The 26,032-nt window shown below is 50.8% G+C and overlaps 1 protein-coding gene across 7 annotated transcripts in view; it reads left to right on the plus strand.

Annotated features, from left to right (window-relative positions):
* Window positions 1-4,682, plus strand: part of ldlrad3 (low density lipoprotein receptor class A domain containing 3) — a 148,635-nt gene extending 143,953 nt beyond the window's left edge. For 6 of the 7 annotated variants that reach the window (XM_059975435.1, XM_059975436.1, XM_059975442.1 and 3 more), the window contains one exon: window positions 1,379-4,682. In XM_059975435.1, coding sequence (XP_059831418.1) covers window positions 1,379-1,565 — 187 coding nt within the window. In that variant the 3' untranslated portion in view covers window positions 1,566-4,682. Of the gene's footprint in view, window positions 1-1,375 lie in introns of all 7 variants that reach the window. The other variant, XM_059975439.1, reaches the window with a different exon arrangement.
* The last annotated feature ends 21,350 nt before the right edge of the window (window positions 4,683-26,032 follow it).

Raw genomic sequence — 26,032 nt, forward strand, 5'->3', positions numbered from 1 at the left:
CACTTGTGTGTGTGGAGCCACAGGGCAACCCAGCAGAGGAGGGGTCCTCGGGTCCAGCTCACCTTTGCTGACAGTAGTGCATTTGTCATCATTTGGTCCTTATCCCTCCAAATCCTTCCTCTTCGTGTACATGTCCAAATGCCTTTTCAATGTTTTTATTGCACTTGCAGCAAGCACTTCCTCTGGCAGCTCATTCCATGTGCAATGTGTTGTGTGAAGAAGTTCCTCCTCAAGTCCCTTGTAAGACTTTCCCCTCTCACCTTAAATCTGTGCTCTCGCGTTTTAGTCCTCCTTCCCAGGAAAAAGGTTGTGCCTTCGCCACGTCGATGCCCCTCCCTCTCCTACATATCAACGAATAAAGTCCTACTCTGCCTATCATCTACTTCATATCTTCAAGTCGTGGCAACATCCTCATAAATCTTTTGTGTATTCTTTCCAGCTTAATTCTGTCTTGCCTGTTACAGGGTAAAGCAGAGTTGTGATTGGCAGACGTCTTTACAGGACAGGCTGCCCAGGTTCAATTCCTGTAAGGAGCTTGTATGTTCCTGTGACTGAGCGGGTTTCCTCCAGCTGATCGACTTTTCTCTAACATTCCAAAGGTGGTAAAATGTCCGATGGTTAGGCTAGGATTATATCAGAGGATTGATGGATGGCATGGCTTGAAGGGTCAGGTTCTGCACTGAATCACAAGAAGTAAACAGAACTGTACACAATACTCCAAGTGGGGCTTGGTACAACTGTAACTTTATCGTCCTGACTCCTATACTTAGTGCCCTGACTGATGAAGGCCGGTGAGCCCAACATTCACTGTATAACTCCCACACTAGTCTGACTTCCCAAAGTCCAACACATTGCATTTATCTGAATTGAAAGCCATTTGGCAACCCTTGGCCCACTTACATAGCTGACCAAGATTTCCTAGTTGAGTGGTTGCAACCCAGGAGGATTTGTAATATTCTGTAAACATTTCTCTACCTCTATTGGTTTTAGTTATGGGATATTGCGAATTTCTTCAGATATTTTCCTGTCCAGTTGTATCAGAGAGTTTACTGGGCCCAGTCCTGATGAAGGGACTCGGCCTAAAATGTTGACTGTTGACTCTTTTCCATAGATGCTGCCTGGCCTGCTGAGTTCCTCCAGCATTTTTTGTGTGTTGCTCTGGATTCCCAGCATCTGCAGGTCTTCTTGTGCTTTCCCCTCCTGGAATCTCACATGCAATCCAAGCTGAATGATTGGTAGACACCATTTCAAATTGGGTTGGCCAGGAGGTCATTAAGTAACCATTAAGAAAACCTCCAGAGCCCCAATCACTGTCAGATTTCTTTCTTATTGTTCTGCATTTGCCTGGACTCATGTTTCATTTCCTTGTTCCCAGCAGGCCACCGTGGTTTGACCTCCCACCACCTCCATACCTCTCAGACACTGAGATCCTCAGCCATCCTGAACTGCCCCCTTACCGTTCCAGGGCAGGGAGCACCTTGAGTTCTCATCATTCGAGCAGCTTACAGGAGAGCTCGGAAATCAGAGACTGCCTGCTCGGTACCAGATCACGAGAAGAACCGTGATCCAAGAGCATGCTGTAGAACAGCAGTTGTGGTCTTGCACTAGCTGACACTTAACGACACACGTTGAAGGAATCAACTCAAGAAGCAAAGAAAAAAAAGAGACTTTTAATCGTTCTGACTTGTTTCATCTCTTCGTTGTGAAGGAATGACTGAGACCTGGATGAATGGTAAAATCCAGCTGCCTCCAGATGCTTGGCCCTGGGGAGCTACTTATTGGGCTGACCATGTAAATGATCTTGGGCGTGGGCAGCCTTTTGGGGGCCAGTGCTGAATACATTGTGAAGTAGCAGCAAAGCCTGGATAGGAAACCTAATCAATAAATGCAAAAATAGTAAGTTTTGAGATGCATGTTTGCCAAGGGTCGCTGCTGTAGATCCTGAGGCACATACATCTGCAGTAACCAAGTGGCAGGCACCAGCACGTGTGCAAATCACTGGAGAGCGTCAGGCAATGTAGTGGGGCAGAAAGGAAACGAGCAGAGCTGTGCCGATGTTACATCTATGGATGCTCGGTCCATTGCATCTCAAAAGCTAAAAAAACAATGTCGGTATCTTCCGCTCTTGGTATTCAACTGACTGCATGCCAGTGGTCGTCCGCTGTCTTGTTGAACTGTGACCCTCTTTCCTCTCTCTGACCCTGAGCTGGGGTGTGGCTGACCACATCCAGTGAGTCCTCAAGGTGATTTGTGCAGGGGATGCCTGGTGTCCATATTGACGTGGGCGAGGATGGCAGTGTAACGTATTTGTCCTTGTAGCAGGGTACTAACCCAACAGCTTCGCCGCACCATTGCAAATACACAAGCCTCCAGGCCAAATGAAGGCCTCTAGCTGGACATGCAAGTCCCCTTGGGAAGTCAGTCAGTCAAGGGTTGAAGCTCCATCCCTGGCCAAACCCTCTGCAATGTTTCTGAATCTCAGATACCGGGCTGACGATCATCCAGCAGTTCCACAGCCAGGTGATACACATCCAACAAAGGATTGCACTCTAATCCATCTTTACTTTGTATGAGCACAGGTAACTGGACAGATGGTCGGGAGCTTTTAGTTTATGTTCTGAGATATACTTCCTCTTTCTTAAAAACTTTTTTTTAAGGAAAAAAACACAACTACCCAAAATGCCTTGCAATGCAATGTGCTGGGCTTAGTATTTTAAACACCTATGGTCCTTGGGAATGGTTGTCCTTTCAGTTTAAACAGAACGCTAAGCCCATATATAATAACCTGCCCTTTACACTGCTGGCAGTTAGGACAGCAATGAAGGTCCTCCATCTCTGTCCGTCCTTGGTCTTGATCGGGCAAGCCTCCTCATGCCAGTAGCTTTCTCTCGGTCTCGACTATCGTCAGTCATGCGAGTCCCGGGTGGAGACTCGGGAATACCATCAGATGTAGAAGGATTCTTCACTGCTGATTCCGTAATGATTTTGCTTTACCAGTCAGGGTTGTTATCCCTAAGCTGAACCTGGAGGACTGACAGACCACTCTTCGTCTGGCCTCTACCCTTTGACCTGTTTGGCATGGGTGACCCTACCAAAAGCCAAAGCACAAAGCCCTGATTCCAGCCAACGTAGCTCTCTGGGTCATTGAGCCACACGAGCCTCCATACCACAACAACGTCATGCTTCTACTGGATGATAGGCCCATCTAATGAGGGTTTATTTCCAAAGACGACTGATCTCTGCCCAATCACCCCTATGTAACATTGGCACATCCATAACACGGGACAGGAAGCAACAACTAAATACATTTTCAAAATCCATGGCACCAAACTGACTCCAATTGTTTAGAATTTTATAATGCCCAACCTATAGATAACAGCCCCTTCATAGCATACTATCTAAAACCAAACTGTACTAAATCCCTCCTAGTTATGGAAAACTATAGCACACTGGTAACATTGCAAGCATTTGCACTTCACCAACCTACAGTACAAATCCAGTAAATCCCCTCGCCATTGTATGTATGCCATCCTCTTATTGCACTAAACAACGTCCCAGCACACCATCGCAATCCCTCTCCGATCATTGGAGACCAGCTGTAGTAGAAGGTGTTTCTTTATGGTGAGAGGCTCCATTGTTTTGAATTTCACTGCAATAAATCCAATTAATGAATGGAAATGTTTACCAAGCCCCTTTGATCTAAAGAGTTTCCCTGACCAAGCCCAGATTAATGCTATACTTCCTCACTGTGCTAAACATCTCCCACTGTATGCAATGAATCTTGCTCTATACCAAATCCCCTTCAGTTGGTACAGTCCCTCTATACTAACCCTCCTCTCACTTTTATTGTCTTTCATTATGTAAATTCTTGATCAAATTTTCATTCTGCTCTGTCTTCAGGATTATTACCTGATGGTGCTCATTCTCTCTCTCTGTTGATTGAATTTTCATTTCTCCATTAGCTTTACTGGCAGCTCTTAAAGTTATTTGTTCCTGTTCCTTTTTATGTATCTTTGAGGGACAGTTATTCAGAAAGAAAGAAATAAATCAAGAGGAAAAAAACACTTAAACAGCCTGCGTAGGGAAATTGAGCCCCAAGTCATTACGTGAATAGCCATGCCTAGATATGCTGGTTACAATTTATGTTTGGAAACAAGAGTCCCTTGTAAACGTCAGCTGTTCCTGGCTCCAATTATTCAGGCTGCTAACAATCCAAGCTGCCACAACACTACTGAATTATTTCTTGCTCTTTGTGCTCCAGTTCCATGTGCTTTGTGACTTGCAACACTGTGGTGGATGTGCTTGCTTGGATAATTGAAGTACGAAAATAACAAGTCATATATTCAGCAACTCAGAACCTGAATCCAACTCAGCCTCTGTCTTCAGCATTGCCCGAGAAAGGAACAGCTTGCGAAAGATCAGAAAGACTTTTAATGTTTTAACTGGAGTTTGATAATGTGCAGCAGGATAGAATTCTCACTTCAGAGATGGTGTCTACTGTGTATCTATTTAAAGATGAAGAGCCCTTGTCTTAGGAGCTGTGTGCTCATAGAGTTTATAAAGTTATTCACTGTAATAGCTTTGACATGACTATTTAATGAGAAATTTATTCCATGAATGATATTCAGGCTTATGTATAATTTTACTTTTTTGCAATATTAAATATTTGAAATTGAAAGTGAGAGACAGAATATTGTTTAGTATTCGGAGAATGCTGTATCATTACCCAGATCTCAGGGTAAACCCCTTTGATTGGAGGTTATGGGCATTTAGGAAATTTTCTTTCTCTCTAGGTCCTTGGTTCTACATTTCAAAGTTCAAAGTACACTTATTATACTATATACAACCTTAAGATTCACTCCCTACAGGCAGCCACAAAACAAAGAAACCATTAAACAAAAGAAAACCGTCTAGCACCCAACGTGCAGGGGGGAAGAAATTGTGCAAACAATAAAAGTAAACCAGTAGCATTCAGAACTGAAGTTTCACAAAAGTGAGTCCGTAGCCAATTCAGAAGTCCTTTAGTTGTAGGCCACAGCCTGGGTTCAGTGCAGAGACGAGTAAAACTCACGGAGCAGTGAGCTGAACTGGTCTGTCCTTCACTTCTAGCCCCGACACTCTGACCTTTTCAATCTGGCCCTGCACGTAAATAGTCCAAACCTTGTGCCGTTCTTTGCTCTCGGGCCTGAGCCCCACTGCCTCGATTTGGCCCATATCCACCTTTCCAAATCGGCTCGGCACTTAAATCACTCTTGGGACCAGATTCCACTTCAACCCTGCCTCCCCTCAGCTCTGCCACATTGAGTTGCCTCCAAGTCCACTCCAGCAACGGCCAACATTAGCTGATTGCCCACTGTCTGGTCTGGAAGCCACCACCTCGATTCAGACTGTACACATCACACTGCATCCGTCCTGCACCTTCGCAACTTCAATTCACACTGCAAAACGCCAGTGCTCGAAAGTTCATCTCTGACAGGGAAGTTGCAGGCTACTGTTTGCAGTGATTGTTTACTAGAAAAAGTGTGATTAATAAACTATTTAGTAGTTCTTCCAACTACTAACAACTTTAAGATCACATCCTCGATTTCTCCACCTGACATAATAGCTGCTTTATAACTGCACAAGCAATTCTTCTTTAATCCCTTTGGTTATATTAATCTTCACAGGAATACAAACCAAATTTTTGTAGCTTCCTCTCTAATCCTGTTATCATTTAGTCCATCGGGACGTACACATCATGGGACTAGATTAGTAGTTATATTCAGTCATCAATGACTATAATCCTCAGGACAGTTAAAGTGATCATCGTAATTAGAGACAAGTGCATGTGCTCCATTTCCCACAACTGTATTTCTAATAAATTTGATGAGGAACTAGAGAATAAAGAGAAGTACAAGGAGGTCAGACAGCATCTGTGAAGGAAGAAAGTGTTCCCACTGCAGATTGTCTCACCCCAGATGCTGAATATCTACAGTATTGTCTGTTTTTATTTCAGATTTCCAGGATTTTGTCAGTCACATAAACAAATATTAAGAACTGCTACATTATCAGCATCACTATCTAACTTTGTTTTAGGAAGACACTCATGCTTCATGATGGAGAGTTATTAATCTGTATATCAGCATCACATCAGATAAGGGGAATGACCATGCATAAAGCAATCCACTTTCTATACTCCGGAAATATATTTAGTCGTAATGCCAAGTTAAATACTATCAGTACACGTCTGTGAAGCGTTTAAGGGGCTGATACATGGGCCCAGCCCCTCAGTAGGGGCAGGACCTTACACTGTGGTCCTCCCCATCAAAGTCGCACTGAGCTTCAGCACAGGGCTGTGCACCTTGGGATAAGCCTGTTAGCAGTATTTATTTGGGGACCTCTCCAACAACTTTCAGGCAGACTATGTTGGCAATGATCTAGGTCCATGTCCCTGGGAAACAGACCATAAATCAGAGAATGATCTGTTAGGCAGCTACTCAGGACAAACTTCATCAAGGACTACTGTGTCTTGACAAAGGCACAAAGAGATGGGCAATCATCTCACTGACACTGCGGCAAGCTCGAGGGAGGGGTCTTCTCACTGCCTGCCAAGTGAAGTTGTGATATTTGTTCATGAGCTCTGGCAATGAGGCATTCTGCCAAACGCCCTTGTCAGTCTGTGTAGGGAACTTTTCCACGGGATCCATCGTATCTCTCTGTGCTGATCGCTGCTGGATAAATGAGGTCAAAGATCCACAGAAACCTTTCTACAAAGGGCCGGTAAGTTTGGCAAGATTTGAATGGAACATCGCACGGTCACTGAAGTGAAGCAGTTCCAGGTGGAGACAGAAGCTCAGCACGCACCAACACTTGGTGTTTGCATGCTCCAGCCTGATGCAGCCACACACAAAGGTAATCTTCAGGAAGTTTGGATATGTCAGGTACCCATCTTGGCCCGTCTCTGAGGACTTGTACATCACTTTTCACTCAATGTCGTCTACCCCTTCAGAATCAGGCTTATTATCACTGACACATATCATGAAATGTGGTGTTTTGTGGCAGCAGCATAGTGCAAGACATTTAAAAAGTTACTTTAACTTACACAAATAAATAAATACTGTGAAAGGGGACTAGTGAAGACCATTCAGAAGTCTGATGGCAGAGGTGAGGAAGCTGTTCTTTAAACATTGAGTGTGGGTCTTCAGAGCAGCTCTCTTGCATCTCCAGATGAAATGTGAGATGTCATGGGTGACTGCTCTGCACACTCAGGGTCACACTCGCACTACAAACAGTAACGCCAAGAGCACCTCGGACCTCTCGCCCCCCACTCACACCATTCCAACTTTTCTTTCACTTTGACCGTCCATTCCAGCTATTCCACACAGTCTGGATCCCCAGTGCCTAAGGGAAGGAGAACAGAGTACATACATCGAGGACAATTTCTATCCGTGTTATCTGACACTTTAAAGGACTTCGTATATGATAAGATGGACTCCTGACCTCACAATGTGTCTTATGATCTTGCAGCTCATTGCTCCCCCGCACTGCACTTCTCCTGTGACTGTTACACTTTATTCTGCAATGTTACCATTTTACCGTGTTCTAGATCAATGCACTGTGATAATATGATCTGTAGGAACAGTTTGCAAGGCAAGCTTTTCACTGTACCTCGGTACATGTGACAATATTAAACCAATTCCATACCATTATCCGTTGGACCAGTGGCAGATCACACGACCCCTCTCTTCCTGAGGCTGAGTGTGGCCACTGAGCCCAGTTCAAGCAGATCGATCCGAGGACTGACTTGTGGATTGATCAGAAGACGGTGACATTGTCCATCAAGCGCCTCCCATACCCCTCCCTCTTGATGAATTCAGCAACACACAGATGCACCAGTGGGGATTGGGCAACCTTGCCTGACTCCAGATTTGTTGGTGAAGCTTCCTGTTTTTCAACTGCAAACGCAGTTCGTACAGCAACTCAATTAAACACTCCTACACACAATTTCTTAGCTAACGGATCTGACTGGAAAGCCAGGGTAGGTTGACATGAATGGCAGAAAAGTCTCTGTGTACTAAATGCAGTGACTCATCTTGGAACTGGGCAGAGCTAAAAAAAGTCATCAGAGGGAGCAGGTTAAATCTTAAACATTTTAAGGTCCTTAAAGCTGTTGAGATGTGATGAATCCTTACTGGAAAATGATGCTCATTGGTGTGGGAGGAGCAGAACCGAGAGGCAAAGGGTTTTGGATGAAAGCAGGGAAAGGTCCAGAAGAGCTACAGCTTTAGCAATAATTGCCTTAAAATGGAGAAAAAGACAGTGAAGGCTATTGCACACAGTTCCTATTGCAGAAGTCTGCTGCCATCATTAGTAGACTCAGCCAAGGCACGTGATCAACAGCCAATTCACTTCTACCTTCAATTCTAATTGACTGAAGTATCACTTGCCTATCATTCCCCTGACACTAAAGCTGAAAGAGATTCCTGATTTTCCCAGTGCAAGAGAGGTTGGCTACCTGTTCAAACAGCCGGGCCAAGTGTCCAATGTGGAAATCCAGAAAGCAGAACCACGCAGAACCTCTGCTGGAAATCCGTCCCTTCAGATCACAGTGCCTATATAGCTGACAGTGAGAGAGATACATTTAGACCGAGGGAAAGATGCCATTTTGCTGACTTGTTAACATTCTCTGTTCCCTGGGTCTCCATGCAAGCTGCCAAAGTATCCAATAAAGTTACTGCAGCTGGAAGCACATCAGTATACATTGTGCCGTGGGGAAGTTGTCCACAACTCAGAATCACCAGTTAGGACGCAACCGTGAACAGTACAGGAACAGGCCATTCGGCCTGCGCTGTCAGTGCTGACCAAATAAATCCCTTCTGCTTGCATATGAACCATATCCATCCATTTCCTGCCTATCCTAAAGCCTCTTGAATCTAATTATCATACCTGCTTTCCGCCACACTGTTGGCAGTGCATTCCAGGCACCTGCCACCCTCTGTTTAAAAAAAACGCTTGTCTTACACGTCTACTTGAAACCTGTCCCCCTCACCTTTAGGTTATCCCCTCCAGAATTCAGCTGGAGAAAAGATTCTGGCTGCCTATCTAGACTTTAATAAACCTCTTTCAAGTCTCCGATGCTCCAGAGTCTGTCCAGCCTCTCCTTATGCTGATTACCCTCTACCGATAATATTCTCTAATCTATGCATCAACCTTCTGAACTCTTTCCAAAGCCTCCCAAATCTCAAAAGTTGCTAATGACAATAACTTGCAAGAAAATGCCTTTGCTTCCTCCAGTTCCGTGCTGATGTGCTGAGCAATTTTAATTTTACCAACAATGCCTTACTCAGAATATTTATAAGCTCATAATACCATGCATTCCTATGCCACTGTCCACAGCATAAGACAAAAAAAATCATACCATCGTGAAATCAGTTCTCTCCTTTCATTCCTTTGATGAGCAATGGGTTGCAGTGACCTTTGCACCAGACCATAAAACCGTAAGACATAATGTAGGAGCAGAAGTAGACCATTTGATCACAGCTGATTTGTTTTCCTTCTCAATTTCATTCTCATTCGATGCCTTTATTATGCACCTGTCAACCTCCACTGTAAATACACCAATTGCCACAGCTGCCCGTGGCAAAGAATTCCACAGATTCACCAACATCTTGCTAAAGAAATCCCTCCTCATCCCTCCAATACCCAGATATTCATGTATGAATGTATGAATGAATGGACAGCGAGGCTTTGAGAGGAAGTGCGGCGGCGGCCATTTTCAAATTGTCCAATTGCGTCTCAGATCGGAGTTCTGAGAGGCGGGACTGTGCAGGCGCGTGAAGGAGGCCCGGGAAGGCGGGAAGATATAAAAAGAACGCAGCCTTAAGAAGCGGGCAGCGGAGTGCGCCGGGAGCAGAGTGTAGGGCTTGGGCTCAGGGGGCTTAGGCAGAAAAGGGCACAGTAGGTTTATCTTTTAGTTCTTGTTATTTTCAGTTATTCAGGAAGTATGAGTGTGAGGGCAAATTGTTGTTCTCGGTGTCGGATGTGGGAGGTCCTGGAGTCTCCGAGCCTCCCGGATGTCCACATCTGTGCCAGGTGCACCGAACTGCAGCTCCTGAGGGACCGAGTTAGGGAACTGGAGCTGCAGCTCGATGACCTTCGCCTGGTCAGGGAGAGTGAGGAGGTGATTGAGAGGAGTTACAGGCAGGTGGTCACTCCGGGGCCACAGGAGGCAGATAGGTTGGTCACGGTCAGGAAGGGGAAGAGGCAGGTACTAGAGAGTACCCCAGCGGCTGTACCCCTTGACAATAAGTACTCATGTTTGATTACTGTTGGGGGGGACAGCCTACCTGGTGGAAGTGACAGTGGCTGGACCTCCGGCACAGAGGACGGCCCTGTAGCTCAGAAGGGTAGGGATAGAAGAAAGAAGACCATAGTAATAGGGGACTCGATAGTCAGGGGTTCAGACAGGAGGTTCTGTGGAGGTGATCGGGAGTCCCGGATGGTAATTTGCCTCCCTGGTGCCAGGGTTCGGGACGTTTCTGATCGCGTCCAAGATATCCTGAAGTGGGAGGGTGAGGAGCCAGAGGTCGTGGTACATATAGGTACCAATGACATAGGTAGGAAAGGGGAAGAGGTCCTGAAACGAGAGTATAGGGAGTTAGGAAGGCAGTTAAGAAGAAGGACCGCAAAGGTAGTAATCTCGGGATTACTGCCTGTGCCACGCGACAGTGAGAGTAAAAATAGAATTAGGTGGAGGATGAATGCGTGGCTGTGGGATTGGAGCAGGGAAAAGGGATTCAAGTTTCTGGATCATTGGGACCTCTTCTGGGGCAGGCGTGACCTGTTCAAGAAGGACGGGTTACACTTGAATCCTGGGGGGACCAATATCCTGGCGGGGAGATTTGCTAGGGCTACAGGGCAGACTTTAAACTAGTAAGATGGGGGGGGGGGGCAGGAATCAATTTGAGGAAACCATGGAAGAGGAGGTTAGTTCACCAGTAGAGCAAGTAAGTAGACTGTGTGTGAGGGAGGAAAGGCAGGTGATGGAGAAGGGATGCGCTCAGCCCGAAGATGTAGGGGAGAAGAAAGAAAAGGATAATAAATTTGAATGCATTGTTAGGGATGAAAAGAGAGGAGGAGATGGAGAGTATCTTAAATGTATCTATTTTAATGCTAGTAGCTTGTAAGAAAGGTGGATGAGCTTAAAGCGTGGATTGATACCTGGAATTATGATGTTGTAACTATTAGTGAAACATGGTTGCAGGAAGGGTGTGATTGGCAACTAAATATTCCTGGATTTAGTTGCTTCGGGTGTGATAGAGTAGGAGGGGCCAGAGGAGGAGGTGTTGCATTGCTTGTCTGAGAAAATCTTATGCTTTGGAAGGATAGATTAGAGGGCTCCTCTAGGGAGACTATTTGGGTGGAATTGAGGAATGGGAAAGGTGTAGTAACACTGATAGGAGTGTATTATAGGCCACCTAATGGGGAGCGTGAGTTGGAAGAGCAAATGTGTAAGGAGATAGCAGATATTGGTAGTAAACACAAGGTGGTGATTGTGGGAGATTTTAATTTTCCACACGTAGACTGGGAAGCTCATTCTGTAAAAGGGCTGGATGGTTTAGAGTTTGTGAAATGTGTGCAGGATAGTTTTTTGCAACAATACATAGAAGTACTGACTAGAGATGGGGCAGTGTTGGATCTCCTGTTAGGGAATGCGATAGGTCAGCTGACAGACGTATGTGTTGGGGAGTATTTTGGGTCCAGTGATCACAATAGCATTAGCTTCAATATAATTATGGAGAAGGTTAGCACAGGACCTAGAGTTGAGATTTTTGATTGGAGAAAGGCTAACTTTGAGGAGATGCGAAGGGATTTAGTGAGAGTGGATTGGGTCAAGTTGTTTTATGGGAAGGATGTAATAGAGAAATGGAGGTCATTTAAGGGTGAAATTATGAGGGTACAGAATTTTTATGTTCCTGTTAGGTTGAAAGGAAAGGTTAAAGGTTTGAAAGCACCATGGTTTTCAAGGGATATTAGAAATTTGGTTCGGAAAAAGAGGGATGTCTACAATAGATATAGGCAGCATGGAGTAAAGGAATTGCTCGAGGAATATAAGGAATGTAAAAAGAATCTTAAGAAAGAGATTAGAAAAGCTAAAAGAAGATACGAGGTTGGTTTGGCAAATAAGGTGAAAGTAAATCCGAAAGGTTTCTACAGTTATATTAAAAGCAAGAGGATAGTGAGGGACAAAATGAGAGAATCAGAGTGGTCAGCTATGTGTGGAGCCGAGGGAGATGGGAGAGATTTTGAACGATTTCTTCTCTTCGGTATTCACTAAGGAGAAGGATATTGAATTGTGTAAGGTGTGGGAAACAAGTAAGGAAGTTTTGGAACCTATGACAATTAAAGAGGTGGAAGTACTGATGCTTTTAAGAAATTTAAAAGTGGATAAATCTCCGGATCCTGACAGGATATTTCCCAGGAATAGCAGGAGCTCTGACGGAGATCTTTAAGATGTCATTAGAAATGGGGATTGTGCTGGAGGATTGGCGTATTGCTCATGTGGTTCCATTGTTTAAAAAGGGTTCTGGAAGTAAGCCTAGCAATTATAGACCTGTCAGTTTGACATCAGTGGTGGGTAAATTAATGGAAAGTATTCTTAGAGATAGTATTAGTAATTATCTGGAGAGACATGATCTGATTAGGAGTAGCCAGCATGGATTTGTGCGTGGAAGGTCATGTTTGACAAACCTTATTGAATTTTTTGAAGAAGTTACGAGGAATGTTGATGAGGGTAAGGCAGTGGATGTAGTCTATATGGACTTCAGCAAAGCCTTTGACAAAGTTCCACATGGAAGGTTAGTTAAGAAGGTTCAGTTGTTAGGTATTAATGCTGGAGTAATAAAATGGATTCAACAGTGGCTAGATGGGAGATGCCAGAGAGTAGTGGTGGATAATTGTTTATCGGGATGGAGGCCAGTGACTAGCGGGGTGCCTCAGGGATCTGTTTTGGGCCCAATGTTGTTTGTAATATACATAAATGATCAGGATGATGGGGTGGTAAATTGGATTAGTAAGTATGCCAATGATACTAAGGTAGGAGGTGTTGTGGATAATGAGGTGGGTTTTCAAAGCTTGCAGGGAGATTTATGCCGGTTAGAAGAATGGGCTGAACGTTGGCAGATGGAGTTTAATGCTGAGAAGTGTGAGGTTCTACATTTTGGCAGGAATAATCCAAATAGAACGTACAGGGTAAATGGTAGGGCATTGAGGAATGCAGAGGAACAGAGAGATCTAGGAATAACAGTGCATAGTTCCCTGAAGGTGAAGTCTCATGTAGATAGGGTGGTGAAGAAGGCTTTTGGAACGCTGGCCTTTATAAATCAAAGCATTGAGTACAGAAGTTGGGATGTAATGTTAAAATTGTACAAGGCATTGGTAAGGCCAAATTTGGAATATTGTGTGCAGTTCTGGTAACCGAATTATAGGAAAAATATCAATAAATTAGAGAGAGTGCAGAGACGATTTACTAGGATGTTACCTGTGTTTCAGCACTTAAGTTACAGAGAAAGGTTGAACAAGTTAGGTCTCTATTCATTGGAGCGCAGAAGGTTGAGGGGGGATTTGATCGAGGTATTTAAAATATTGAGAGGGATAGATAGAGTTGAAGTGAATAGGCTGTTTCCATTGAAAGTAGGGGAGATTCAAACGAGAGAACATGATTTGAGAGTAAGGGGGCAGAAGTTTAAGGGAAACACGAGGGGGTATTTCTTTACTCAAAGAGTGATAGCTGTGTGGAATGAGCTTCCTGTAGAAGTAGTAGAGGCCAGTTCAGTTGTGTCATTTAAGGTAAAATTGGATAGGTATATGGACAGGAAAGGAGTGGAGGGTTATGGGCTGAGTGCGGGTAGGTGGGACTAGGTGAGATTAAGAGTTCGGCACTGACTAGGAGGGCTGAGATGGCCTGTTTCTGTGCTGTGATTGTTATATGGTTATATGGTTAATGTAAAAACCTCTTAAATACTGTATCTGCTTCACCCCAGGCTGTCTGTTCCAGGGTCTTGAGTTAAAACAAAGCATTAAAATTCTGTTTTTCTTTCCATTCCTGCTGCCTGGCCTTCTGAGCATTTCCAATCTCATCTGACTCTGAGGCGTTGCAGCTCTTACTTGAAAGTTCTGGCAACGAGGCACTCTGCAAAATGAGCTTGACTGTCAACTCTGGAAACCATCTGACAGGATCCAGTGTCTCCTCAACCCACAGGGCATTGACAACAATCTGTAGCTCAGAGACCCAATCCATTAAGCACATAATTTAGAGTAATGAGGTGCCTTTGAAAAAGGTGGGGTGATGGCGAGAGGGCTAAGGTTCCCAAAGAACAGATCGATATCCTAGTTGCTAGGTTATCCCTAATTTCCAACGTTAAAGGCATGCAATGTTTTCTGAGCTCCACTGAGAAAGGTGCTGAACTTCCAGTGCCTCTGCAGATATGTAGCTGTCGCTGGGAATGATTAAACCAAGATGCTGACCCTGGAGAACCAAGTATTACCAATGCTCAGCACTCCAGTAAAATTCACACCCAACTCAAAGCCACTCAGAGCTGGTATTAACAAAAACTTCACCCTTACCATGTTTTTATTTGCTCAGGTTATTACTTGCCTCGAGTCTTGATATTGACAAGGAAATTTGAGAATTTAATTAGGACTGTTACCCTACATTTAAAATCTAGAAAGTCTGTAACAATCCAGGGGATTCCAGATGCAATTTATGAATATGCCTCATAAAATCTTTATTGGAGTTGCTATGTTTTAAAGACCATAATCCAATTCCAGTTCGTTCCTCAAATGGCATGCACAAGGGACTGAGTTAAGGGAGAGGCTGAGCAGGTTGGAACTTCATTCATTGGCTTGTAGAAAACTGAGAAGTGATGTTGTTGAGGTGTACACAATCGCAAAGGGGCATGGACAGGGTGAATGCATAGTCTTTATTCACAGTGTTGGGGAATCAAGAACTGGAGAACTTGGGGAGCGTTTTTCACATAGACAGTGGTACGTATATAGGACATGCTGCCAGTGGAAGTGGACGAGGCAGGTACAATAACAACAATTCTCAGATTGGTAAGTGGGTAGGAACGGTTTAGAGCAGGGGTTCCCAACCTGTTGTCCTCAGACCCCTTGCTTAATGGTTTTGGTCCATGGCATAAAAAAGCCTGGGAGCCGTTGGTTTAAAGGGATATGGTCAAAAATCAGTCAAATGGGACTAGCTTACATCAGCAGCTTTGCCAGCATGGAACCTGTTGTGCCAAAGGCCTCCTTCTGTGCTGTATGACCTCATGATTGTAAGACCCCAAATCTAAACGGTCTCCTAAATGTCAATGATCACACCTCAGTCGTTAAAATTATTCAGTATTTAACTACCTCTAAAATAACGGGTCATGTGCAGGCTTCGGGTGTAACTATGAGTGATATATTTGTTAAACTGGGCTTAAGTATGTATGTTGTTCCAAGGATCTCTTCCAAGTGTCATAGCTGTTTCCTGGAGCAAATTCATCACATTTCTCAATAGACATTGTTTTCCCTCAAGTAATTTGGTAGAAGGCACTTGATATAAACATGTGTGACTCCTGTGATGTAGCTTCAGAGATGTACTGACTAAAATGCTTTCAAAGCATTGCAGCTATCTCTCTCACCCAGCTGGGAGCGGAACGATCAATAACTGTTCGGTGTGAAAGACACTATTCTTTTTGGATTTTAATAGCATTAATTCTTCTGCTGAGTGAACACAACAGTCTCCTTGTTAACTCCACATTCCTCCCCAATCCAGTTAAGAAATAAAAGCAGGAATAGGCCATTCAGCTCAATGTGACCACTCTGCCATTCTATAGGATCGTGGCCGGTCGTCTCCCTCAGCTCCACGTGCCCTTTGGATTTCCAGACTGGAGGCTATTGTGGAAAACGACACAAGGAAAAACAACGTCGACTGTTCCGTGCTCCAGACAATTGTTATGCACACTTCGAGGCAGACAACACCATGCTACCCACCCTCCCAGTGAGCAGCCGCTGTCTGTAACAGCAGCGGACAGGAGAAGGGCTCTGCAGAGAGTCCACTTCAGTAAGGCGGTCAGGCCAGACAATGTCCCAGGCCAAGTACTCAGGGAAGGTGGACACCAGTTCTTCACGGACATCTTCAACACTTCACTCATCCAAGCTGCTGTCTCCACATCCTTCATATCACCCACCATCATCCTTGTACCAAAGAACCCTACAGCTTCAGAAATAATTGACCACTGTTGCCAATCATCTTGAGGAGCTTTGAACTGCTCTACGCCAGGTGCCAGAGCATCTGTCATGCACCTGGCCCTGACACACATAGCAAACAAGCAGATATGTCAGAATGCTGTTTCTGCATTGTCCCACAGACCTTGGTGAACAAACTCCTACTCCTCGATCTAAATCCACCACTGTGCCGAACCAACCCCAGACCTCAGAGAGTCAGGATGCACAACCGCTCCTCCCTCCCTTCATCCTCAACACGAGTGCCCCCCAGGGCCATGTGCTGAGCCCATTGCACAGCCAAACAGCTGAGTAATCACACTGACAGCTTCACCGATGACACGACAGTGCTAGGGCTCATCACCAACACTGTAGGGATGGCCTACAGAGAGGAGGCGGAAGAGCTCGAGGCCTGGTGCCAGGAAAATAGCCTCTTCCTCAATGTCAACAAGACAAAGGAGGTGGTTATCAACTTCAGAACTCACACCTACACAATGTGGGAAGCTCTGAGGAGAGCTGGACAATGCACATCCATACCCACCTCGTCCTACAGATGCTCAATAGGGAGCATCCTAACATGCTGTATCAGTGCATGGTTTGGAAAGTGCACTGCAGCGGATAGGAAGGCTTTACGACGAGTAGCTAAAACTGTCCAACACATCACTGGCACCAGACTATATACAGAAAGATGCTGGAAAAGGGCCAGGGCCAGTAACATCGTGAAGGACCCCCACCCACACTGCTCATGGACTGTTTGTCCCACTCCCATTAGGGAGGAGGCTACAGAGCACCCACACCAGGACCACCAGACTCAAAAACAGTTACTTTCCCAAGCAGTTAGTCTGATGAACACTCCCCCACTAACCCACCCCTCATCACCACTACTTTACTATTTCCTGTCAGTTGCCTTATTTGCAGACTAGCATCACTTTACAAGCAAACATGTATAGGCTATCTTACGTATTTATAATAATTGTTTTTACTGTTGTGTTCTTTATCTTTTTTGGGTTGCATCAGATCCACAGTAACAATGATTTAATTCTTACATTTGTGTACTGGAAACAAAACAACTATTTTTCTGTGTGCTTTGTGGGATTGGGGACAGACACAGGATGTGTTATCAACATTCCTTGCTTGCTGGCACAACTCCCAATGGGAAAACCATCTCGTGATTAGGAAAGTAATTGGTTGAACTTTGATCTCAGCTGCCTTCCTCCTCTCACCATGAGTAGTTCTTGTTGCATATCTCCAAATTTGGGCTTCCCTCTGCCAATTCCCGTCATCCCTCGTCTTCCTCAGCCCCATCTTGTTCCTGGCCATATTCGGGCTGGTGAGTTGATCCTAGATTCCCGACAAGTTTATTTTGGAACAGTCCAGTAGAAGGTTTGTGAGTATTTCCTTAGCAGGAGCCTTAATGATGTTTGTAATGCAGATCTGAGAAGTCACTCAGCAGCAAACCAGGCTTTTGAACCGACTGAGAACACATGGGGTCAAGTATCCACTTGTCCTGATTCCACACTCATCCCAGTTTTACTCTCGCCACATTCCCATCAACTCTCTCCAAGAGTCTAACACACATACAAGGGAGTCATTTCCATGTTTTTGGGACACGGAAGGAAATCGAAACATGCCGGGGGTGGGGAGAATGTGAGCGGGAACCCACGTGATCATGGGGAGAACATGCCAAGCCCACACAAACAGCACCTGAGTTCCGGATCGAACCGGTGAGGTAGCCAATGTGTCAGCGGTGTCACACCTTGCACCCAGCTTGCCCGTATGTAGTGCAAATAATCAACACTGCATAAGGAGCTGACAGCCCTGATACACAGGAATTAAGTCAGAGGCACCTTCTCACAAAAGGCTCTGGAGATTGGGTGAAATGAAATGACAATGAACGGTGGTACCAGAGGAGTGGAGTGCGGTTGCTTCAATGCCCAGATTCCATGACCTAACAGACTGACAAAACAAACTCAGCAGAGCAGACATTGAACATTCTGACCGGAGTGAGGACGGACGGATGGAACGTGATGACCGGAGTGAGGACGGACGGACGGAACGTGCCGACCGGAGTGAGGACGGACGGACGGAACGTGCCGACCGGAGTGAGGACGGACGGACGGAACGTGCCGACCGGAGTGAGGACGGACGGACGGAACGTGCCGACCGGAGTGAGGACGGACGGACGGAACGTGCCGACCGGAGTGAGGACGGACGGACGGAACGTGCTGACCGGAGTGAGGACGGATGGATGGAACGTGCTGACCGGAGTGAGGACAGACGGAACGTGCTGACCGGAGTGAGGACGGACGGATGGAACGTGCTGACCGGAGTGAGGACGGACGGATGGAACGTGCTGACCGGAGTGAGGACGGATGGATGGAACGTGCAGACCGGAGTGAGGACGAACGGAACGTGCTGACCGGAGTGAGGACGGACGGATGGAACGTGCCGACCGGAGTGAGGACGGACGGACGGAACGTGCTGACCGGAGTGAGGACGGACAGATGGAACGTGCTGACCGGAGTGAGGACGGACGGACGGAACGTGCCGACCGGAGTGAGGACGGACGGACGGAACGTGCTGACCGGAGTGAGGACGGACGGACCGTGCTGACCGGAGTGAGGACGGACAGATGGAACGTGCCGACCGGAGTGAGGACGGACGGATGGATGGTGCTGACCGGAGTGAGGACGGACGGACGGAACATGCTGACCGGAGTGAGGACGGACGGACGGAACGTGCCGACCGGAGTGAGGACGGATGGAACGTGCCGACCGGAGTGAGGACGGACGGACGGAACGTGCCGACCGGAGTGAGGACGGACGGACGGAACGTGATGACCGGAGTGAGGACGGACGGACGGAACGTGCTGACCGGAGTGAGGACGGACGGACGGAACGTGCCGACCAGAGTGAGGACGGATGGAACGTGCCGACCGGAGTGAGGACGGACGGACGGAACGTGCCGACCGGAGTGAGGACGGACGGACGGAACGTGCCGACCGGAGTGAGGACGGACGGACGGAACGTGCCGACCGGAGTGAGGACGGACGGATGGAACGTGCTGACCGGAGTGAGGACGGAACGTGCTGACCAGAGTGGGGACGGACGGAACGTACTGACCGGAGTGGGGACGGACGGATGGAACTTGCCGACCGGAGTGAGGACGGAACGTGCTGACCGGAGTGAGGACGGATGGAACGTGCCGACCGGCGTGAGGACGGACGGATGGAACGTGCCGACCGGAGTGAGGACGGACGGACGGAACGTGCCGACCGGAGTGAGGACGGACGGATGGAACGTGCCGACCGGAGTGAGGACGGATGGATGGAACGTGCTGACCGGAGTGAGGACGGACGGAACGTGCCGACGGAGTGAGGACGGATGGAACGTGCCGACCGGCGTGAGGACGGACGGATGGAACGTGCCGACCGGAGTGAGGACGGACGGACGGAACGTGCCGACCGGAGTGAGGACGGACGGATGGAACGTGCCGACCGGAGTGAGGACGGATGGAACGTGCTGACCGGAGTGAGGACGGACGGACGGAACGTGCCGACCGGAGTGAGGACGGACGGACGGAACGTGCCGACGGGAGTGAGGACGGACGGACGGAACGTGCCGACCGGAGTGAGGACGGACGGACGGAACGTGCCGACCTGAGTGAGGACGGACGGACGGAACGTGCCGACCGGAGTGAGGACGGACGGACGGAATGTGCTGACCGGAGTGAGGACGGACGGATGGAACGAGCTGACCGGAGTGAGGACGGATGGAACGTGCTGACCGGAGTGAGGACGGACGGACGGAACGTGCTGACCGGAGTGAGGACGGATGGAACGTGCTGACCGGAGTGAGGACGGACGGATGGAACGTGCCGACCGGAGTGAGGACGGATGGAACGTGCTGACCGGAGTGAGGACGGATGGAACGTGCTGACCGGAGTGAGGACGGATGGAACGTGCTGACTGGAGTGAGGACGGACGGATGGAACGTGCCGACCGGAGTGAGGACGGATGGAACGTGCTGACAGGAGTGAGGACGGATGGAACGTGCTGACTGGAGTGAGGACGGACGGATGGAACGTGCTGACCGGAGTGAGGACGGATGGAACGTGCTGACTGGAGTGAGGACGGACGGATGGAACGTGCCGACCGGAGTGAGAACGGACGGATGGAACGTGCTGACCGGAGTGAGGACGGACGGACGGAATGTGCTGACCGGAGTGAGGACGGACGGACGGAACGTGCTGACCGGAGTGAGGACGGACGGATGGAACGTGCCGACAGGAGTGAGGACGGACGGAATGTGCTGACCGGAGTGAGGACGGACGGACGGAATGTGCTGACCGGAGTGAGGACGGACGGACGGAATGTGCTGACCGGAGTGAGGACGGACGGACGGAACGTGCCGACCGGAGTGAGGACGGACGGATGGAACGTGCCGACCGGAGTGAGGACGGACGGACGGAACGTGCTGACCGGAGTGAGGACGGACGGATGGAACGTGCTGACCGGAGTGAGGACGGACGGATGGAACGTGCTGACCGGAGTGAGGACGGATGGAACGTGCCGACCGGAGTGAGGATGGATGGAACGTGCTGACCGGAGTGAGGATGGACGGATGGAACGTGCTGACCGGAGTGATGACGGACGGACGGAACGTGCTGACCGGAGTGAGGATGGATGGATGGAACGTGCTGACCGGAGTGAGGACGGACGGATGGAACGTGCTGACCGGAGTGAGGACGGACGGATGGAACGTGCTGACCGGAGTGAGGACGGACGGATGGAACGTGCTGACCGGAGTGAGGATGGATGGATGGAACGTGCTGACCGGAGTGAGGATGGACGGATGGAACGTGCTGACCGGAGTGATGACGGACGGACGGAACGTGCTGACCGGAGTGAGGATGGATGGATGGAACGTGCTGACCGGAGTGAGGACGGACGGACGGAACGTGCTGACCGGAGTGAGGACGGACGGATGGAACGTGCTGACCGGAGTGAGGATGGATGGAACGTGCTGACCGGAGTGAGGACGGACGGATGGAACGTGCTGACCGGAGTGAGGACGGACGGATGGAACGTGCTGACCGGAGTGAGGACGGATGGAACGTGCTGACCGGAGTGAGGACGGATGGAACGTGCTGACCGGAGTGAGGACGGACGGACGGAACGTGCTGACCGGAGTGAGGACGGATGGATGGAACGTGCTGACCGGAGTGAGGACAGACGGAACGTGCTGACCGGAGTGAGGACGGACGGATGGAACGTGCTGACCGGAGTGAGGACGGACGGATGGAACGTGCTGACCGGAGTGAGGACGGACGGATGGAACGTGCTGACCGGAGTGAGGACGGACGGACGGAACGTGCTGACCGGAGTGAGGACGGATGGATGGAACGTGCTGACCGGAGTGAGGACAGACGGAACGTGCTGACCGGAGTGAGGACGGACGGATGGAACGTGCTGACCGGAGTGAGGACGGACGGATGGAACGTGCTGACCGGAGTGAGGACGGATGGATGGAACGTGCAGACCGGAGTGAGGACGGACGGAACGTGCTGACCGGAGTGAGGACGGACGGATGGAACGTGCCGACCGGAGGGAGGACGGACGGACGGAACGTGCTGACCAGAGTGAGGACGGACGGACGGAACGTGCTGACCGGAGTGAGGACGGACGGACGGAACGTGCCAACCGGAGTGAGGACGGACGGACGGAACGTGCTGACCGGAGTGAGGACGGACGGACCGTGCTGACCGGAGTGAGGACGGACAGATGGAACGTGCCGACCGGAGTGAGGACGGACGGATGGATGGTGCTGACCGGAGTGAGGACGGATGGAACGTGCCGACCGGAGTGAGGACGGATGGAACGTGCCGACCGGAGTGAGGACGGACGGACGGAACGTGCCGACCGGAGTGAGGACGGACGGACGGAACGTGATGACCGGAGTGAGGACGGACGGACGGAATGTGCTGACCGGAGTGAGGACGGACGGACGGAACGTGCCGACCGGAGTGAGGACGGATGGAACGTGCCGACCGGAGTGAGGACGGACGGACGGAACGTGCCGACCGGAGTGAGGACGGACGGACGGAACGTGCCGACCGGAGTGAGGACGGACGGACGGAACGTGCCGACCGGAGTGAGGACGGACGGATGGAACGTGCTGACCGGAGTGAGGACGGAACGTGCTGACCAGAGTGGGGACGGACGGAACGTACTGACCGGAGTGAGGACGGACGGATGGAACGTGCCGACCGGAGTGAGGACGGACGGATGGAACGTGCCGACCGGAGTGAGGACGGACGGATGGAACGTGCTGACCGGAGTGAGGACGGAACGTGCTGACCAGAGTGGGTACGGACGGAACGTACTGACCGGAGTGGGGACGGACGGATGGAACGTGCCGACCGGAGTGAGGACGGAACGTGCTGACCGGAGTGAGGACGGATGGAACGTGCCGACCGGCGTGAGGACGGACGGATGGAACGTGCCGACCGGAGTGAGGACGGATGGAACGTGCTGACCGGAGTGAGGACGGACGGAACGTGCCGACGGAGTGAGGACGGATGGAACGTGCCGACCGGCGTGAGGACGGATGGATGGAACGTGCCGACTGGAGTGAGGACGGACGGACGGAACGTGCTGACCGGAGTGAGGACAGACGGATGGAACGTGCTGACCGGAGTGAGGACGGACGGATGGAACGTGCCGACCGGAGTGAGGACGGATGGAACGTGCTGACCGGAGTGAGGACGGACGGACGGAACGTGCCGACGGGAGTGAGGACGGACGGACGGAACGTGCCGACCGGAGTGAGGACGGACGGACGGAACGTGCCGACCTGAGTGAGGACGGACGGACGGAACGTGCCGACCGGAGTGAGGACGGACGGACGGAACGTGCCGACCGGAGTGAGGACGGACGGAACGTGCTGACCGGAGTGAGGACGGACGGACGGAGCGTGCCGACCGGAGTGAGGACGGACGGACGGACCGTGCCGACCGGAGTGAGGACGGACGGAACGTGCTGACCGGAGTGAGGACGGACGGACGGAACGTGCTGACCGGAGTGAGGACGGACGGATGGAACGTGCTGACCGGAGTGAGGACGGGTGGAACGTGCTGACCAGAGTGAGGACGGACGGACGGAACGTGCTGACCGGAGTGAGGACGGATGGAACGTGCTGACCGGAGTGAGGACGGACGGATGGAACGTGCCGACCGGAGTGAGGACGGATGGAACGTGCTGACTGGAGTGAGGACGGACGGATGGAACGTGCCGACCGGAGTGAGGACGGATGGAACGTGCTGACCGGAGTGAGGACGGATGGAACGTGCTGACTGGAGTGAGAACGGACGGATGGAACGTGCAGACCGGAGTGAGGACGGATGGAACGTGCTGACTGGAGTGAGGACGGACGGATGGAACGTGCTGACCGGAGTGAGGACGGATGGAACGTGCTGACCGGAGTGAGGACGGACGGATGGAACGTGCCGACCGGAGTGAGGACGGATGGAACGTGCTGACCGGAGTGAGGACGGACGGATGGAACGTGCTGACCGGAGTGAGGACGGACGGATGGAACGTGCTGACCGGAGTGAGGACGGACGGATGGAACGTGCTGACCGGAGTGAGGACGGATGGAACGTGCTGACCGGAGTGAGGACGGACGGACGGAACGTGCTGACCGGAGTGAGGACGGATGGAACGTGCTGACCGGAGTGAGGACGGACGGATGGAACGTGCCGACCGGAGTGAGGACGGATGGAACGTGCTGACTGGAGTGAGGACGGACGGATGGAACGTGCCGACCGGAGTGAGGACGGATGGAACGTGCTGACCGGAGTGAGGACGGATGGAACGTGCTGACTGGAGTGAGGACGGACGGATGGAACGTGCTGACCGGAGTGAGGACGGATGGAACGTGCTGACTGGAGTGAGGACGGACGGATGGAACGTGCCGACCGGATTGAGGACGGATGGAACGTGCCGACCGGAGTGAGGACGGACGGACGGAACGTGCTGACCGGAGTGAGGACGGATGGAACGTGCTGACCGGAGTGAGAACGGACGGATGGAACGTGCTGACCGGAGTGAGGACGGACGGATGGAACGTGCTGACCGGAGTGAGAACGGACGGATGGAACGTGCTGACCGGAGTGAGGACGGACGGACGGAACGTGCAGACCGGAGTGAGGACGGACGGATGGAACGTGCTGACCGGAGTGAGGACGGACGGACGGACAGTGCCGACCGGAGTGAGGACGGACGGACGGAACGTGCTGACCGGAGTGAGGACGGATGGAACGTGCTGACCGGAGTGAGGACGGACGGACGGAACGTGCCGACCGGAGTGAGGACGGACGGACGGAACGTGCTGACCGGAGTGAGGACGGATGGAACGTGCCGACCGGAGTGAGGACGGACGGATGGAACGTGCCGACCGGAGTGAGGACGGACGGACGGAACGTGCCGACCGGAGTGAGGACGGACGGACGGAACGTGCTGACCGGAGTGAGGACGGACGGACGGAACGTGCCGACCGGAGTGAGGACGGACGGATGGAACGTGCTGACCGGAGTGAGGACGGACGGAACGTGCTGACCGGAGTGAGGACGGACGGACGGAACGTGCTGACCGGAGTGAGGACGGACGGATGGAACGTGCCGACCGGAGTGAGGACGGACGGACGGAACGTGCTGACCGGAGTGAGGACGGACGGATGGAACGTGCTGACCGGAGTGAGGACGGACGGACGGAACGTGCTGACCGGAGTGAGGACGGACGGTACGTGCTGACCGGAGTGAGGACGGACGGATGGAACGTGCCGACCGGAGTGAGGACGGACGGACGGAACGTGCCGACCGGAGTGAGGACGGACGGACGGAACGTGCCGACCGGAGTGAGGACGGACGGACGGAACGTGCCGACCGGAGTGAGGACGGACGGACGGAACGTGCCGACCGGAGTGAGGACGGACGGACGGAACGTGCCGACAGGAGTGAGGATGGACGGATGGAACGTGCTGACCGGAGTGAGGATGGATGGATGGAACGTGCTGACCGGAGTGAGGACGGACGGATGGAACGTGCTGACCGGAGTGAGGACGGACGGATGGAACGTGCTGACCGGAGTGATGACAGACGGACGGAACGTGCTGACCGGAGTGAGGATGGATGGATGGAACGTGCTGACCGGAGTGAGGACGGACGGATGGAACGTGCTGACCGGAGTGAGGACGGACGGATGGAACGTGCTGACCGGAGTGAGGATGGATGGAACGTGCTGACCGGAGTGAGGACGGACGGATAGAACGTGCTGACCGGAGTGAGGACGGACGGATGGAACGTGCTGACCGGAGTGAGGACGGACGGATGGAACGTGCTGACCGGAGTGAGGACGGATGGAACGTGCTGACCGGAGTGAGGACGGATGGAACGTGCTGACCGGAGTGAGGACAGACGTACGGAACGTGCCGACTGGAGTGAGGACGGACGGATGGAACGTGCCGACCGGAGTGAGGACGGACGGATGGAACGTGCCGACCGGAGTGAGGACGGACGTATGGAACGTGCCGACCGGAGTGAGGATGGATGGATGGAACGTGCTGACCGGAGTGAGGATGGATGGAACGTGCTGACCGGAGTGAGGATGGATGGAACGTGCTGACCGGAGTGAGGACGGACGGAACGTGCCGACCGGAGTGAGGACAGACGGACGGAACGTGATGACCGGAATGAGGATGGATGGAACGTGCTGACCGGAGTGAGG

Source organism: Hypanus sabinus, chromosome 7 (assembly GCF_030144855.1).
Source record: "Hypanus sabinus isolate sHypSab1 chromosome 7, sHypSab1.hap1, whole genome shotgun sequence".
Classification (NCBI taxonomy): Eukaryota; Metazoa; Chordata; class Chondrichthyes; order Myliobatiformes; family Dasyatidae; genus Hypanus; species Hypanus sabinus.